Genomic DNA, 16,690 nt, shown 5'->3' with positions numbered 1-16,690 from the left:
CACACGTGGAGAGACTTCACATTCATTACAAAGCAACAGTCGAGACTTGTCAAGTAAGACGCGTGACCTGAACAGATGTTGGGGAATATGCCTCTGAATGCGGAAAGTATTATTCTTTTTTTCTGGGCGGGCGTCTTTTTAATCAATACCCATCCGGGACCCCGACTAGCTCGACCTTTGCTCATTTCGGAACTACCTATCATCTCCTCCTTTGTTTCGATATGCGTTACATCACCCCATCTGGATAAAAGGTCAGTCTGCTATCTAGTCAAAACGGGATTCTTGCCCTCGCATGTATGATGCTGAGCTGTACCGTACTCGGTCCTGCTGTTCCCGTACAAGCGGTGGAACAGAAATAGCGCCTTCGGTTCTTTGCGGTATTGTCATTTCTCAATGCAGCAGTTCGGTTCGGGTTGTGTTCTAATGGAAGCACGGGGCATGCTACTTAGCAGACCACTTGGTCGGGCTCTTAAGCGTGGATGAAACCTCCATCACCACTAACCTAGATGCTGTCGCATGCGAGTGAATTGTCAGGACAATCCGGTCAGCCAGACTCACCAAAGACCAACAAGACAAGATTGACAGTTTCTGATATGCATCCATAACACTAATCCATGTAAGTCAACTCGTAAACTAATGAGCGAAGCCACACACGTGTTGATGCCCATTTAAGAAACATGGAAGATCAAGGGTCTCGGGGTGTACAGCATAGACAACGGTTCCTCTCCCGTATGTGCTCATGTCCAATGAACCCCTTGTTCGGGACGGCACAATATAAATCCTCTGGATGCGGATCTTCGGGAGTCATGCATACAATAGTAGGTACATACCTACCTACATTAGGTACACACGTAAGGTCCATAACAAATGAGCCGCCACGAGACTGCAGAAAGCCACCTAGGTAATGGATGGTATTTGATATGTCGATGGCCAACGAATACAATATACAATACAAGATTATATATTACACAAGAAAATGACAAATTTCTCAACTAATAAAATAATTCTTCAAGAAAAACAGAAGGCATTAGTAGAAGCCAAAGAACATGCAGATACCCTCGATATCTGGGGTAATCTCGAATCGAATCGGGATATGCTAGAAGAATGTCTAGCCAACCGAACGTCCAAGGGGTAGAAGTAAGTACGTACCCCCGTAGGGTTCAGGTACCAACCCGATAATTTCCAAAAGGGCGTGAGGACCCATGAGGAACTAGCCTATCAGAGTTATAGGATTCATAAGGAGCAATGGATTTTCACAATACACTATACTAAACCCACCCCTCTCTCGGTCCTTCTGCGCTAAAACCCCTAAAATCTTCTGGGAAAAAAGTTAAATTGGTAATATCAAGGAAACTTGGAAGTTCTGAGGGATTTTTCAAACTGAAGCATCGGTCTCGGCTTTCAATTCTCTAGCAATAATATCCACTAAACCTCCGATCGTTGCAAGCGTACATACCAGGTAGGTACCTACATAATAAATTCAAATTACTGAGTTGCTTAGTTGCTTTTACCAGAGAGAATCACAATTGGTAATGAAATTTCGATCGCAATTGCTATTCAAAACATCCAAGAAATCCAGAACTGCTGATCAAGACAAGTCTTCATGTATAATGTATATATAATGCATACGTCACCGCCGCATGAATCATCCTGCTTGACACATGCAGAAATGATGGATGGAGCTACAACGACAGCGATGCCGAAAAGGCTTATGTATCTGTGTAGACGAATTGGTGCAATATTCTTGGATGATCAAGACGACCTAATGCAGCTTGCTATCAGAAATGGGCAACACCTAGCAACACCCTTCATAGCCCAGCCTCACTAATGAGGTAATGGAAAGACTTAAGTTACTCACTATCTCGGTTATCGATCTAACCAATTACGTAGAGAATAAGACGTCAACAACCCTTCTTCAAAGCCGATCACTTTACCCAGCACCTGGCGAGACTTCGGATGTGGATTGATACTATGAATATCCCATATGGACCCTTACTCCATCCACTTGGCTTCCACTTGGCTGGCTAGGCGATCGAATCAGATTATCAGACGCCTTAGGACACAAAACGGTCCTGTGCCACATTTGTACGCACGTATCACGAATCTCCGCAGAATTACTGCAGCCCTTCAATGGTTGTGAAGCACCATACCTATGGACTATTAGGTTGACTTGCTTAAGCTCGAGATCCCTTTATCCTACTTACCTATGTACGTACAGAGGAGCTTGGATGGCCTATCGAATCAGCATCATACGTTTCCTGTATGTAGGTATGTACATAGAAACGGCATTCTGTATTCCAACCCCCCACACAAGCGCAACCGGCCATCGGCTCAACAGATTCCCTCCCTACGATATGTGCATGGGTGGTTAGGGTAGGTATGTATGGAACGAAGGCTAAACGTTGCTTTGCAGTACTCCACAGACAACAATGGAATATCAGAAAGCTCTAGAGATCTACTAGTCTATTCTAATTTTTCGTAACCCCTCTTCTCCTGCCGAAGAAATTTTTTTTTCTTCTTCGCACGAGTCTGTCTCTGCATTAGTAGCCTCTAACAGGTCCGAAAAGTATGCGGGTCAACGGGCTATCCGCATGTCTAGGGGTTCCGTGGCTGTGGTCGCGTGGAAAGGCCGGTCCTGACCATGCCCACGCGAGCATTGTATTATGAACTGTGGTTACGGCTCTGTCGGTCTTAATCTACTAACTTGTAAGACGCGAAGCATTACAGTTTAACAAGACAAATTACAAAGTTATACAATACTTCAGAAGAGCATATGGCTCTACTTTGACAACAAGCGGCAGGGTCCGTAACCCCGGTTATTTCTATTGTAAGAAACTCAACTCAAGTAACTTTCGGAAACGCTACAGTACATAGGGATTGTATCTGTAACATGTTCCATTCATCCCAACTTAGTAGCGATCCCGGGGATGTGAGATTCACTTCAGGCAGTCAAGTCGTGCTTATTAGTACGTACTTAATAATCTCACCCACGTGCTTCTCGTCTCCCTGGCATCAAACGGAATGAGAAGCTTACGGTTATATCAACAGTCATCAAAGAAATATCTTACGTATGCCGACCGAGCCTTGGAAGCCTCGGTCGATAATCTCATAAATACCTACATTACTCTCAAATACATCATCCAGTAACGCTGTTACCCAGCCTCGGGGGGTTGGGTTATTTAGCTCGAGCCATCGGGCAACGTCAACGGGACAGGTTATATGACAAAATAGTTTGATAGGAGTATGTAGTTGAATGCAGCGCTAGATGAGTGTGCCCTTTCTAGCGGTGTGAAAAGCCTTCGGAATATAAGTGGAAGCCTTCGCAACCCCTCACGATCAAGTCTCCGCATCTAAGACATATGTCGTATTGCGGAAACCCTGACTTCTGCAGACCTACCTGCAGCATCCAAACCACCCATTTAAGAGATTCTCTCACAGTCGGGGGGAGGGAACGCAGCCACCAGCCTACCCAAACGGAGCCCACAACCCACGCTGCATAACCCACAGTCTTCCCATGTCCAGAGATTCCTCCCTGCAATTCAAGATGCTAGCGTCCATACAAAATCGTTTGTCCCGCCACGATCCACCGAGCTCACAATGATTCATCCCTTGGGGAAAGGGAGGCGCCTAGCACGGCGCCTATCCAACACTTTTCATGTGGGAGCTGTCGCATTATTTGCCCGTCTCTCCGGCCCTAATAACATGGCCTCTGTCACTGTTGATCTGGCTGATGTGTCCATCACCGAATTCTGGCTCCCCCACTGAGTCACCAGTCCCATCGCCACCTACCCAAATCTGACGCCCACAGGAGTCCTGGATTAGTATGTACATGCATCGTCGATATTGGAATGGATACATAGGCAAGATACCTAGGTCCTTGTCCGTACATACTGACGGATACCCCATTCCTAAATCCAGATGGGTGGTACCACTTCCAGGGTCGGCCGCTCTGGCGGATCATTTACACGAGAAAATGCATTGTAGTTGATTTTTTCTTTTTTTTTTCTTTCTATTTTTCTAACCCATCACAAACTAGATTACAACTGGCCATATCACCAAAAACTAACCGCCTTTGCGAAAGATTACCATGGGACGGTAGGCATGAAGAATTTATTAATATGGCCAGCAATTCAGTACGACATCGTGAGCCAAAGTGGACCGACGGTAAAGGCCAACATAAACTTGTTTACCACATAAATCTCTTCTCGTCATACTCACAACCAGTTCCGGAATAAAGCTACTGGTTACAACTGTAAAGAGCTTGCATTAGTGTTGTAGCAAAACCTCGCCTCGCGATCAGCACCCTTGCGGCGACGCGCCCCCGAAGCCAAAAGCCAAGACGAGGCAACTCCGCACAACGGGCTGAATTATTCACCACCCCCAGTATTCCATCCATCCATTCATCCATCCATCCAAGCCATGAAGAAGCAGTGACCCCTACCACACCGCATCGTTGAGCAATCGTACACAGCTATGTACAGTTGCTTTCTGGCGGTCGATGTATCCGATTTTCGTGCCAGGAAATCTCGCATCGACCCTCCCTTACTTCGTATGAGCTGTCCTAACTTTAGATACGACATACCAGGACCCTTAGCTAAGGAAAGATAAGGAGCTAGGAACTTAGCCATGTGGAATTGGTTTAGAATCCCATCGTAGGCTGTACACTTTCACGTCGCAGATAATTCAAGGGTACGCTCGCTACCGCGACATGTGTATTATACCTTGGAATGGCTTAACCTTGACCATCTAATTTATTACTAACGTACGAACGATCCCAAGTTCGTTAGAGCTCTGCTGACGCACAGATCGGACGCGGCGGGTTGATCCCCTGTGGGTTTTGCGCCCTACCAAGTGTATTATGCGCTCATATGTACATACCTACCTACACTACCTCACTCGCGCGTTATTCCTTTCGGCTCGCTCAGTCCCAAGTTAGTAAGAAATCAGCCACTAGTGGTAAGGCTTAAGGTCCTATGACGTTGAAGAGGCTCCCTTTGTGATTCCTGACGTTAGGATTCATCTTCTCTTGACTTCTATTTTTCGTCTTTCACTTTTTTAATAGCAATCGATCTCTTCTTGCTACAGAGATAGAGATCCCGATGGAAGAGGGGGGCCTCCTGATCGTTGGAACGGGTTTTCCTCCCCCGGAGTCCAAGGCCAGCGAATCCATGATGCAATGATACCCAAGCCAATCCACCACCCACATGCGCGAGAGAAAAGCCGGGTGAAGAACGAGCGGCGGGAAGGGTTCTAATAATAATAATAATATTCATAGTCGTATGTACTCATCATCATCGCGGGAAAAAGTAATAAATCGTAAATTATTCAACCAGCTTCGCTTGCCTGTGGGGTAATCAAGGATTGCATTTCCGGCTCTTTGTCGACGCGTGGTCTTCGGGCGAAGGCGAAATTTCGGTTCGATCTCGTGTTGCATTCATTCATTCCTTTCGCGAGCGTTCGGTTTTGCACGGCTTTTTTCGGGCTCGTGCGCGTTGATTGCAGGACCATAATATCCGGTGTGATATGTAGACCGAGCCACCACCGCCACGGACCTCAGGGGGGTACGTATGTAGGTAGGTATTTGATATGTATGTATGTACATGTATCTAGGTAGATTAGATGGTCGAATGAGGTATGTATGAAGACATGGAAAGTGAATCGCGTGATTCAGATTCTCGGCGTCTGCCTTGAAGATAAACATGGCCACTTCTCATGGATTGCTCATTCCGGATTTAAGCTTCCCAGGTCAGCCGAGGCTGAAAGGGCACAGGTCGGTCTTACTATGACGCGTCTACCGTATGGAGGACTGTATTGTTGCTAGGGCTGACGCGCTCTTTGACATTGTTCGGCATCTTACCACTGAACTTATGTAACTACCTTAAGATGAGCCTCGCCAGCGTTCAAGGTTTAGAGAGAGATGGTGTTTCATGTATCATTACATTAATCATTAATTCATGTGTCGCAATTATGGAAAAGCAATTCGTAGTCTCTTGTGTGGTGCACAAGCCATCAATTCAACGATTCAAGATTTAGAAGCGTCATTTATCAAGTTTCGGCAGCTTCATTTCAGCGCTCTCGTTCAATTACCGTTCAGATTTCACGGCGAAACAGGCCTAACTCATTTGTAGGCCATAATATTCAGGACGTGCGTAGAAAGTAGGAAAGGGGTTCTTTTGTAACTAAGTAGTATATATATCAACCTTCTTTTTGGAAAGGGTGGGTTTAAATTATCTTAATATGAAGAGGCCGTCGAAGAGGCCGTCGAAGAGTCGGTGAAACATAATATTCTAGCAACATGTACCTACCTCTCACGGAAAGTTGATACGGGAGATTCAGGGAAAGTTTTATGAGTATCCGTGACAATATGTAGGCGTATGTGTAAGGTGTCTTAAGCTGCCTAACTAATACGCAGTTATTTGGTTAGAATCGTATGTAGTCCTACATACATTTTCATCTCATAATTATGAACTAAGTACGCCCTTACTTAGATAAACTTGGATGATATCTTACCACCTATTAAGTCTTTAGAAGTTCAGCCTAGGATCCCTGAGACACATATCAAAAGGAATCTCTATACGTATATTAACAGTATTGACTTGGTTAAATTCATGGTTCCCCCTGATGATGTGGTAACTCTAACTCCTTTAAATTACCTATGAATTATTTCTTCAAACACACTTCACATTCATTACTTTACTCCCTATTACGAAAGTTCAATCTTTCTGATAAGTTCTACTTGCCTAGACACTCTTAACTAATTCATACGTTTTGTAATGAATGATTGCCGTAAGACCTGTGAGTTATATTTACAATCTCTTATTACTTTTAAACTCTAGATAAATATTGTAATCAGGAACTAGACTTTAAGTGGGTTTCAAGGTTATTGACCTGGGCAAAGCAACGTTAAAATATTAGAAACTTGAAATTAAACCACGTAAAGATATATTCGCGTGCGTAAACTATACCTATTTATGTTGAAAACGGTACTGATAGTATCTTAGTTTCCGTTTTTCTTCCTCTCGACTCATTATACGTAGTGGTCCTAGTTCAGATTAAGGTTCAACACTGATGTGCTCACGAGGATTGGTAGCCCGAGGTATATTCTATTCAAAGTGAGGGTCCCTTAAGAAAAGTGATACTGGTACTGATAACTAAACCTGTGAAGCTTAGATTGTAGTCTTGCAGGCCGAAGTTCGGCATTGTTACGATTATGTATAGCCACGGGCTTTCATAGTCTAAATTAGAGTTCCTTCTGTAACGACGAAGTTGTTTTCATGCCTTCTGAGTACACCTTGTGATATGCGTCTCTTCAATTTGACGGATACTGGATTGTTGTCACTTCTAACGGCGTCCTAAACATGGAAAACCAATAATAAGCCTAGGTAGATAAAACAATAGTTCATTGAACACTCATAGACGACATCGAGGGATACACTAACAGCTCAAATAATCTTTTCTTGGAGGATGTCTTTAGTTTCATAATATCGTGATGGTATTGAGGGAACACATATAAATATGACATAATGCTGTAATACTAGGAGCGCAACCTAGTTCTAAATGTCATATCTCGCGTCTTTTATCATATAAGAAAATCTTTATCATCTGCTACGAAGATGAAAATAGTTTCTCTCTTCCATGATTATGATATACTAGCTGGAATTGATAATGATAGACTAGAAACAGCCTGGAGTTACTAGAGTTTTGATAGCTTTGTATTTCAGTAGACGAGCACCCGGATAGTCTTCTATTATACCAATTCTTTTAAACATGCCTCAAGAAAGGTCGGGTTTACCAAGCGTATAGGTGATATAATATCTATATGTTGACCCCAGGTCTTGCTAGGGCTGTATTGAATTGATTTAGTATCTACTATCGATGTAGTTATTGTAATGTACATTACGCCAGCAGTTCGGTAATATCGACGCATAACCGACACTATAGTCTCGTAAGTCTATCAGACGAAGATAAATCCTCGGGAAGAATATACGAATCCTTGTGAACCAAGTTATGTACGTTGCTAAGCCTTTTAACATGAATCAACTCCAGGTTTTTGGAATCAGGGGTTATTGGGGAGAAGGCACCCTAGCATGAAGCTCGTGCCAGATTTACACAAGATCGCAAAGCTACCGTAAGTCGTTGGTGTAAACCGAATAGCGAGAAAGCTTGGTTCGATGCGTGGCTTCTGAAACTATTACATAGTAAAGAGGGTGTAACTATCGAAGACTGAAACTAGAGATCAACTGATGGGAATCGATCGAAGCGGCGGTATGGGGTTATGTAAGAGATGCATAATCTGTAATCTGACTTATTCAATACCACCTCTGCATATCTGGGAATAACATGGCCATTGTAACCACAAGGAATTGTTGCAGCAACATTTATGACCTGTAATATTCGCACAACTTGATAAGATTCAGCTGTACCTAATGTACCACTTACATTCAACGTCGATTTACCCTTATAATGAAGCGCGCCCATAACTTCATTGTGGTTCAAATTGATTGAGCAAATCATTTTCGTGAAATATCAAAGCATCGTTTATCTTGCGGTTATCCTTCCTGTGAGCTTTTCGATTGGTAACCTCATTATCTGCGAGTTTTGATGAATATGTGGTTCGCCTATCATGCATCTTTATGCCAACCCGGACCGAAGGCGTTTTTATATGGCCTGTCACTGCAGCATCGTGGCGGAAGCTGTAAAATGTAAAAAGCCCACCTCGTTTTTCTTGTTCCAGCCTTGCTTCGCGTTTTATATTTACTTTACATCTTATCAACTTTACGAAGACCGTTTAAGTTGACTTGAGATTCTTAACTGCTTTTATTAGCGTTGAAATGCTATAATGTCTCAAGTTAGCTGTCAAAAATGTCCTCCTATTTCCGTACTTCAGTGGAAGCCAGGTACGCTATTACGTCTGAGAGATGAGGCCTCGCTTACCTATATACCTTGCAGCGAATAGCCATTGGCATCAGCGCCGGGTCTATAGCGATGAATTTCATGGCAATGACAGTTGCCAGGCGATATACGCAGAATCACAGATATGTATAATGTCAGCAAATGATCTTCGAGTGGCGAGCGAGAAAGTTAACAAGCTTTAAGTCTTGCAAGTGCCAACGAGATTCGCGCATGTCTCTCGTGCCGAAATTCGTTCACCAAGACATTCTCTATTCCTCAGATATGGTGGTCGGATTACTGCCGAAATTCGAATGGATACCTTGGAAGTGATATAAGCAGACATAATGGAGTTGTCACGGGGTTCAGTGTGTTTATAACTTCATCATACTTAATTTTACTCGATGCTAATCTGTCGTAGGTACGTGGGCTTATTTTGAGGTCAAGCATTTGGATGCTAAGATGCAGTATCAATGGCACAAAATGAACATATTTATACGATGGCTAGCCCCTACAAAGCAGACAATCATCCTCGCTTTCGATACGCGGTCTCCTATAGTAGAGCGCATACCGGATTCGCTTCAGAATCCAGACCCTAGCTGTCTCGGAGATCCGTTTTGGGTTTACGCCCGGTTAGCCAGCGACGTGGTAGACCTCCAAGACTCTGCCGTCTGGGCTATTCGTAACCAGGTGAGGGCAATAGAGACGGAGAGGAAGCCGAAAGGCAAACCGCAACCGGACTACAGACATCTTCACGATGTCGCTCGACACGCTATTCACGTAACCGAGTCTCTCAATGTTGCTGCAGAAAGCATGGGAGGTATTCTGAAACAGCACGATGAATTTTTAAGCCAGAACTTCCCAGCCCAGATGATACAGACTGACGCCTCGGAGGCTGTCCACCGCCAGCTGCTTTTCTGCAGACATATGCTTAACAACCTCCGCCACCGGTCCATCTCTAATCGCGAAAGGTTACAGAACGAGATTCAACTTGCATTTAATACTGTCGCCCAGTACGATGCGGGGATTTCCGTCCAGATAGGACGTGCCGCCCAGTTAGATGGCGCATCAATGAGGAAGGTTGCTTTCGTCACTATGATGTTTTTGCCAGCTACTTTCCTCTCCGCTGTTTTTAGCATGTCGTTCTTCGACTTCCAAGCCGACTCCGGCTCTTGGAACGTATCGAGCAAGTTCTGGATTTATTGGGCGTTTGCAATTCCGATTACCATTGCTACCAGTCTTTTGTGGCATTTCTGGCATAAAGTCTTCCCTCTTACGCCTGTGGAGTAGTTGGTAAGGGGTATAGTACCGCGTTGTGGCGTTATGCGAAAGAAAAGTTTAACATCCAAAACTGACCGGATTTGCAACCGACTGCAACTGTTTGTGCCCTGATGGTTGAACAAGTAGGGCGATACTCGGGAGGCAGCCAAATAGCATTATTGCCATTGCAGTTAATCCATTCTACGTGTATCCTTAGGTCTCGTAGACGCCTAAAATCGTTGGGAGGCTGGGGTGGGGGGATAGATTCTGGGGAGAGAAAGGACGGTTATAACTACCTACCTTGGGAAAGTGTAGTGTCGCGCGACTTGATTCGAACATAAATATATCAAGGCGGTCCCCAAAGGCGTGAAGTCTACGCCCCAAATAGACTTGTGTTTAATTATCTTTAAAGCTTGCTAGACATGTGCCTGTTGTTGTATCCTATACTTTCGCCATATGCTGACAAGCCGATGCTATATAGGCGTTGTCGTCCGAAATAGCCACGCTTACAATAGGACCGTCATGTTTTCTTAAGAAGGTTGAGTCTGCGCTTATTGTTATGTCCCATATTTTGATTGTTCTATCGCTTGAGCCTGATGCTCGCTGACCGTTAGAAGAGAATGCCACTGAATTGATCTCCCTTCTGCAGCATTGTATAAATAAATAAATGAAGGTTATCCTCACGGATTAAATGGTCTAACCGCATCATCTCGGCGGCGCCTCTTAGCCGAGACGGTAACGGCGACAAGAAGCTTTTAAGGACGAAGCCGTCTGTGGTATAGTTACCTAGGTCATATTGGATCACGCCGCTGTGTTTCCCGTCGGGCGTACTTATAACCACGTCGCCTAAGAGGATGTCGCGTGTCGTGGATCATACTCTCCCACTAGTGCCCACAAGAAGCCGCCACTCAATAGAAGGAAAAGTCCGCGCTAAATTCGCCGCCATGACAGCGGTGGCACTTTTCCCTTGGGTTTCAGGAAGGCAAGCAAGCACGACGTTATGCCCGTTAAGAGTACCGAAGGCATATATGTTTAAATCTCCCGGTTAGTTCTCCAGGCGTAAGTGCTCTTGGTCAAGCATATACCGGACAGCGCTCTTTTCAAAGCTCGTTGTGCAAAGCATAGTGATTGTAGAGGCAGGCATTATAAGATCTTCAATTCTTCTCGTGTCTGGCAATATTGTTAGATTAATACCCGTGATAAATGTTGGGATAGTTGAATTGAGCTATTAACGCCTGCCCTTCTATCCTCTTTCGACGGTGCTGTGCGCATCTTATTAGATCTACCCCTGAATTTACCCCTGAATCTACCCCTGCCCCACTTATACCCTGACAATTATGTTCTCTTAAGTGGGTGTAACTATATGATAATACTACAATAATCTATGATTTCTTTCAAGCTATAGGTATTTATAAGGGAGGAACGTTGAAACTGTTGAACTACCTAAACAAGTGTACGTATTGAATAAGGCTCTACTTACTGTACCTATGCAACCCAATGATAGGGGTTGCGGGGCTCATAGACACTGCTCACAAGCATTCATAACGTCGATCAATCGAAAAAGCAGTGTATGGGCTGCAAGTCTCTAACGAATTAAGCATTGGGAATGCATTATGAATTAACTGGAAGGAATATAAGTAATCGAGTACACAGGTACCTAATGCTTGCCGTACACCTACTCGTCCATGCGTGGTAATACAGCAAATGAAAATTATAGAAAAATTCTCTATTCTAACAATTAGAGTTCCTATATGCCCCGGCAATATTCACATCTTGAAGTTATTTCAGGAAAGTCTTGCGGTACCTATGTACCAACAATGAAGCGAAAAAGTGCGAGGTAGTTAAATCATACGGCAAGTGGGAACTCGATTGTCAGCTATTTCGTTATATTGGATAATTTACGGATCTTCTCAATTGTAGCCTAACATTATAACCTGTCAACTTGTCGAATTTAGAGATTCTATTCTAAAGTTTTGAGATACGCACGTTGTTTAGCTCTGCTTCTGATTTGAATTAGTATATGTATCATGGCGCATCTATTGCCGCGTTAGATGTATGTGATACTAGTGAGTAGAACACTTAGAAGGAAACCCACTTCAACTTCAAACTTGCCCGTTCCAAACTGGTCTCTTAATATTGCCCTAAGTTCTTCTGGGTCTGGAATATACTTCGAATGGATTGGGGTTTGAACGCCGAAATCGGTTGCACTCTCGGACCTACGGGTCATGGTTTCGGCTCCTATAGCCATAGCCACCACGCTTCGTACAATGTGATATTGTTCCGTGGCTTGCATGAACATAGGTATAGCCTTGGCTGTTATCAGCGAGCTGAAATCCGAAATAGGAGTTAATAGACGTACCACGGCCAATTACCATGCCGACTTATCAGGGAGGGTTGACCTTGTCTCCGAATATTGAAAGTCCAACTATCCTAATTAACGCCACTTCGGGGTTGATATTGTTAGTTTGGCCGATGGTTCGTATGTATGTCTGTGTATGTATGGGAAGTAGACTGAGGTATACCTTAGGTACCTAGATAGATGCCTCCATATGTTAGGTACCTACCTGACTTTAACTTATCGGTCTATTATTAACTTCATATCAAATTGATAATCGTAGTATGTTTAGAATTATGCTTATAGATGTAATGATACTGGTAGAGTAAAAGTACTACTCTAATCTGTATATATCTATTTCCTATGCACTTGAAGTAGATGTTATAAAGTAATAGAAGTTAGGAGCGCCCACAATCAATCTGAGGAAAAAACGACTGATAAATCCGGTCGTCACGGTATTCCTATCAAATCCTCCAAGGGTATTTCCAGCATTTCCGCCCTAGCTTCCATGCAGAGGGAACCCAAGGAAAGCATACAGCATAAGAAAGAGATGTATACAGATAAAAATCACTATCCGGTGTACGGTAGCCTACGAGGAGCAGATAAATGCCAAGATTCTAGTTCTAAGGACGAAGACTCACGACAATGTGCCCGAAGAGAATATTCCAATTCAGTATCGGGTACATCATTCTTGCAAATAGATAAGAATCGGCCGCTGCAACATCCTGCTCTGCCTTCTACTCAGCCATTAACTGCACTGCCAGGGTCTCAGTACTTAGAGGGACATATAGGGCACGATTCCGAAGGAAATCCAACACAATCGTCCGCTGGCGCGTCCGTTCTTACCGGCAATTCTAGTAATACAATAGTAATCGGTCCGAACGAACGCAGTGCATTGCATGACCAGGCTTCTGACCATAATTATGAGGCTCAAGCAAAGCCAAGAACAATGCTCCAACTCCAGGAGAGCGGCATTCACCGGAAAATATCGCCACAAAATCCGGAGGTAGTACGGGGGTGGCATAGGAAATGAAGAGGCTACCAATGAAATCCGAGCTTTCTGAAATTTGGCAGATTGCCTAACGCACCGCCCCCCATAAGCACGACCACCCTGCATTATCTAACGCAGGACACCCAGAGCCTCATCGGACTAGGAGGCTATATTGGAGAGTTCTACAAGGATCTTCGGAGACACCCACGACCAATTATGGTTGTTGATAAGAGGCAATACCTACGTTAACCACCTTAATGCTCAGGAGACCTGTGTACATAAACGTATTCTCCATGCATACCTAAGTCGCTTGCATATGCTAGTGAAATGGCAATGTGACTTCTCTTAGGAATTTTTAATTGGCGACATATTACGCCGATCCAAAGCTATTGTATCATATCGATGATGTTTTGGGTTACGTACATGAATGTAGATTGAATAAAAGCCCTGTCGGCTGTTAACAGTAGAGATAACGTAATGAATTCAATTGTATCTAAGCTGCAAGTAATACGGCGATAGCAACTAATTTCCTGATTTCATGTCTTGCTTATCGAAGATGCGGCTCAAAGTTATGCTTGGGGGTGTTAATGATTACCTAAACGCGTGGTCAAAGGGCTACTGTTTGGAACAGTACTAGAGATCTTGGTGAAGACGTGTATATAAGTTAGGCCTTGGACTGAACTCATGAAACGTTCGGTTAGTCCACCAAGCTACTATCACTGCCTATACCTATTGTTAATTCCACCAACAACGAGGCTTCTAGCATACGTGTATATCAAAGCACGTAAACTTAGGTACTTACCTAACCGATCTTTCGCAAGGTAAGTTAACTATAAGTCTTAAATATCTTATCGTGGAATAGTTTCACCCTATCCCCCGAGCCCTTAATTGCATACTTTTGAACCGTGGCTTATATTCTACAGCGTAAAAGCATTCATATTCAAGACGATGCCGTCGGAAAAAACCCTTGGTGACTTCCTTTCCGAAAAAACGATCGATCATCCGCATAACGGAGATAATTATTTGACCTTGCAGTGCCTTAGGCATCTACTTACGAAACCCAAGGTGGAGGAAAACCTTGACAAGTATCGTGAACAATCGTCTAGGAGGAACTACACGCCAAACAATCCGAATGGTCACTACGTTCAACTCATCTGCCCAAATTCGCAAGCGGCCGAGGACAAGACCTATATCCGACTATTTGCTGCACTCGCTACTGCTGAAATAGGGTGGCTCATATTCCAGTTTATGGATAATGGAATCTCTGACCAGGACTTGCCAATGGCTCCCCCCAAAGATAGTTCATCAACGCGACTGGACAATGCCTTTCCTCAAAATATAAGACGGATGAATATGGATAGCTTCAGGATTTGGAAATGGAAAATGAACGTTCCAATTTTGACCTGGCGTCGGCATATGGTGTTCGATCAGAGCGTCATATTACCCTTCATTGAACGCACCAGATCGGACCCAAGAACCCAAACTCACACCAAAGATGTGGGAGGTCATGGCGAAGTCTCCTATTTGAAGATACACAAGCATGGTCATGACTTTCCTGAGATTCCACAGGTGAGGACTCATGCTATGATTGACTGGTGGTTCCCTAGCTTACACATAGTGCGTACATTTAGGTAACGAGCCCAGAGGGTCCGTTTGCACTGAAGAGAATCTCGCGAGGGGGCTACGGTACTACTGAGGGTAGGCGTAATAGAGAGGCGAATATGCTCGAGAGATTTTCTCCCGATGTACATGCTCATATTTTAACTGTCCTGGCGACTTACGAACATGGAGATAGTCACTATATCATATTTCCATGGGCAAAATGCGATCTCGATAAGTACCTCAAAGAGAACAATAACCGAAGCAAAGACCTGGCTGAAAAACTCGAGAAAGTCCGCTGGGTTGCTGAACAGTGTCTCAAAATCACGGATGCTGTCCACTCGATACATATTCCAAGGCAGAACAATGAGCAGCAGGAAGAGCAGCTGTTTGGCCGCCATGGTGACATAAAGGCTGAAAACATATTGGCTTTTGGATCTGAGGGCCAGCGTCCTATGCTAGTTCTTTCGGATTTTGGACTCGCCTCCGTACACCACGACTGGAGTAAGTCCAACGTCCCAAACCAGGATCTCCCGGTAAATCCAGATGTCAGACCACCCGAGTGCGATATGAGGGGTGGCACAATAACTAGGGCTTTTGATATCTGGACGCTTGGATGTCTCTTTCTCGATCTACTCAGTTGGCTTCTTATGGGGGAAAATTCAAGGGAACAGTTCAAAGGAAAACGAAAAACGCGTTGGTTTGGTGGGTATACTACGTCTATCTACTTTGAAATTGTGAAGCATTCAGAAACCGGAAAGATTGGATTCATTGTGAAGCCAGTGGTAACTGAGGTAAGATGTCCTCAATGACTATCTTATGTTAGCGAGCTAACCTGCAAAAGTGGTTTGCGACAATGCATTCCCATCCCCGCTGCACCCAGTTCCTGCATGATTTCCTAGATCTCATCGAACAGGAGATGCTAATAGTTGGGACTGAGTCGAAAAAAAGGATGAAAACCAACGGGTTACTTGAGAAACTAAATGAATTGTATGTGAAGTGTACGAGAAATGAAGATTACTGCACGAATGGAGTACCTCAACAGCATAGGCGGACAGACACTGAACTTCTCATCGCTGAAGCGCAACTGAACGATAACATCTTAGATTTACTCCAACAACCTAGTGCTCACCTTCGAACGGTTTCCGGCCGTATGGAGCGGGCCGAACAGACTAGGGAACGGTACGATACTATAACGATCCAAATGCCTAGCAGAAGTCGGACTGTGTGGTAACGGCCATGATCTTGCGTGAGGGGGGGAGTAATTAGACATATTGTGTATATTCCATGCACTTTATTGGTTTATTTCACTTTAAGGGGGATCGTTAACTAGCGGATCTTTACATAGTGTTTCTTAAGAGGTACTTACCATAGCGGAGCTTGGTGGGTATATACAACTATTCCAATTTTTGATAATTATTTTATATACGGACATCATTGTAATCAGGTTGGTACATTCTATAAAATAGTTTCGTAAAATATAACGGTTTTGCTTCGAGGCCTTTAATTGGTCCAATTTTGAGATATGTGGGGCGGAATATTAAAAAATTGAAAAAGTGAAAAGACTGGGCCTCGAACCCACAGCTCCCGCGTTTGTGTAACCATAAATGCCCTGG

General features: G+C 44.0%; 3 protein-coding genes across 3 annotated transcripts; 2 read left to right on the top strand and 1 right to left on the bottom strand.

The window, feature by feature from the left end:
* The first annotated feature begins 8,457 nt into the window (after window positions 1–8,457).
* On the top strand, window positions 8,458–10,534 carry F4817DRAFT_324866 (uncharacterized protein). Its single transcript, XM_049301690.1, has 5 exons — window positions 8,458–8,702; window positions 8,825–8,897; window positions 8,950–9,046; window positions 9,097–9,257; window positions 9,311–10,534. The coding sequence occupies exons 2-5, from the start codon at window positions 8,840–8,842 to the stop codon at window positions 10,177–10,179; spliced, it is 1,185 nt and encodes a 394-aa protein (XP_049163276.1). The 5' UTR covers window positions 8,458–8,702; window positions 8,825–8,839; the 3' UTR covers window positions 10,180–10,534.
* A 1,451-nt stretch (window positions 10,535–11,985) lies between these two features.
* Window positions 11,986–12,628, bottom strand: F4817DRAFT_134487 (uncharacterized protein). The gene is made up of 4 exons (XM_049297784.1): window positions 12,509–12,628; window positions 12,245–12,457; window positions 12,136–12,185; window positions 11,986–12,070 (listed from the first exon to the last, which is right to left on the bottom strand). Exons 2-3 carry the CDS (start codon window positions 12,446–12,448, stop codon window positions 12,141–12,143), a joined length of 249 nt encoding a protein of 82 aa, XP_049163275.1. The 5' UTR covers window positions 12,449–12,457; window positions 12,509–12,628; the 3' UTR covers window positions 11,986–12,070; window positions 12,136–12,140.
* A 1,795-nt stretch (window positions 12,629–14,423) lies between these two features.
* On the top strand, window positions 14,424–16,308 carry F4817DRAFT_311799 (kinase-like domain-containing protein; the record flags this gene model as incomplete). The annotated part of the gene is made up of 3 exons (XM_049300042.1): window positions 14,424–15,044; window positions 15,107–15,868; window positions 15,919–16,308. The coding sequence occupies 3 exons, from the start codon at window positions 14,424–14,426 to the stop codon at window positions 16,306–16,308; spliced, it is 1,773 nt and encodes a 590-aa protein (XP_049163274.1).
* Window positions 16,309–16,690: the final 382 nt, after the last annotated feature.

Source organism: Daldinia loculata (genome assembly GCF_022478755.1).
Source record: "Daldinia loculata strain CBS 113971 unplaced genomic scaffold F4817scaffold_3, whole genome shotgun sequence".
In the NCBI taxonomy this organism is placed as follows: Eukaryota; Fungi; Ascomycota; class Sordariomycetes; order Xylariales; family Hypoxylaceae; genus Daldinia; species Daldinia loculata.
The sequence above is the reverse complement of the archived record's forward strand: the minus strand, read 5'-3'. Positions and strand labels throughout refer to the sequence as shown.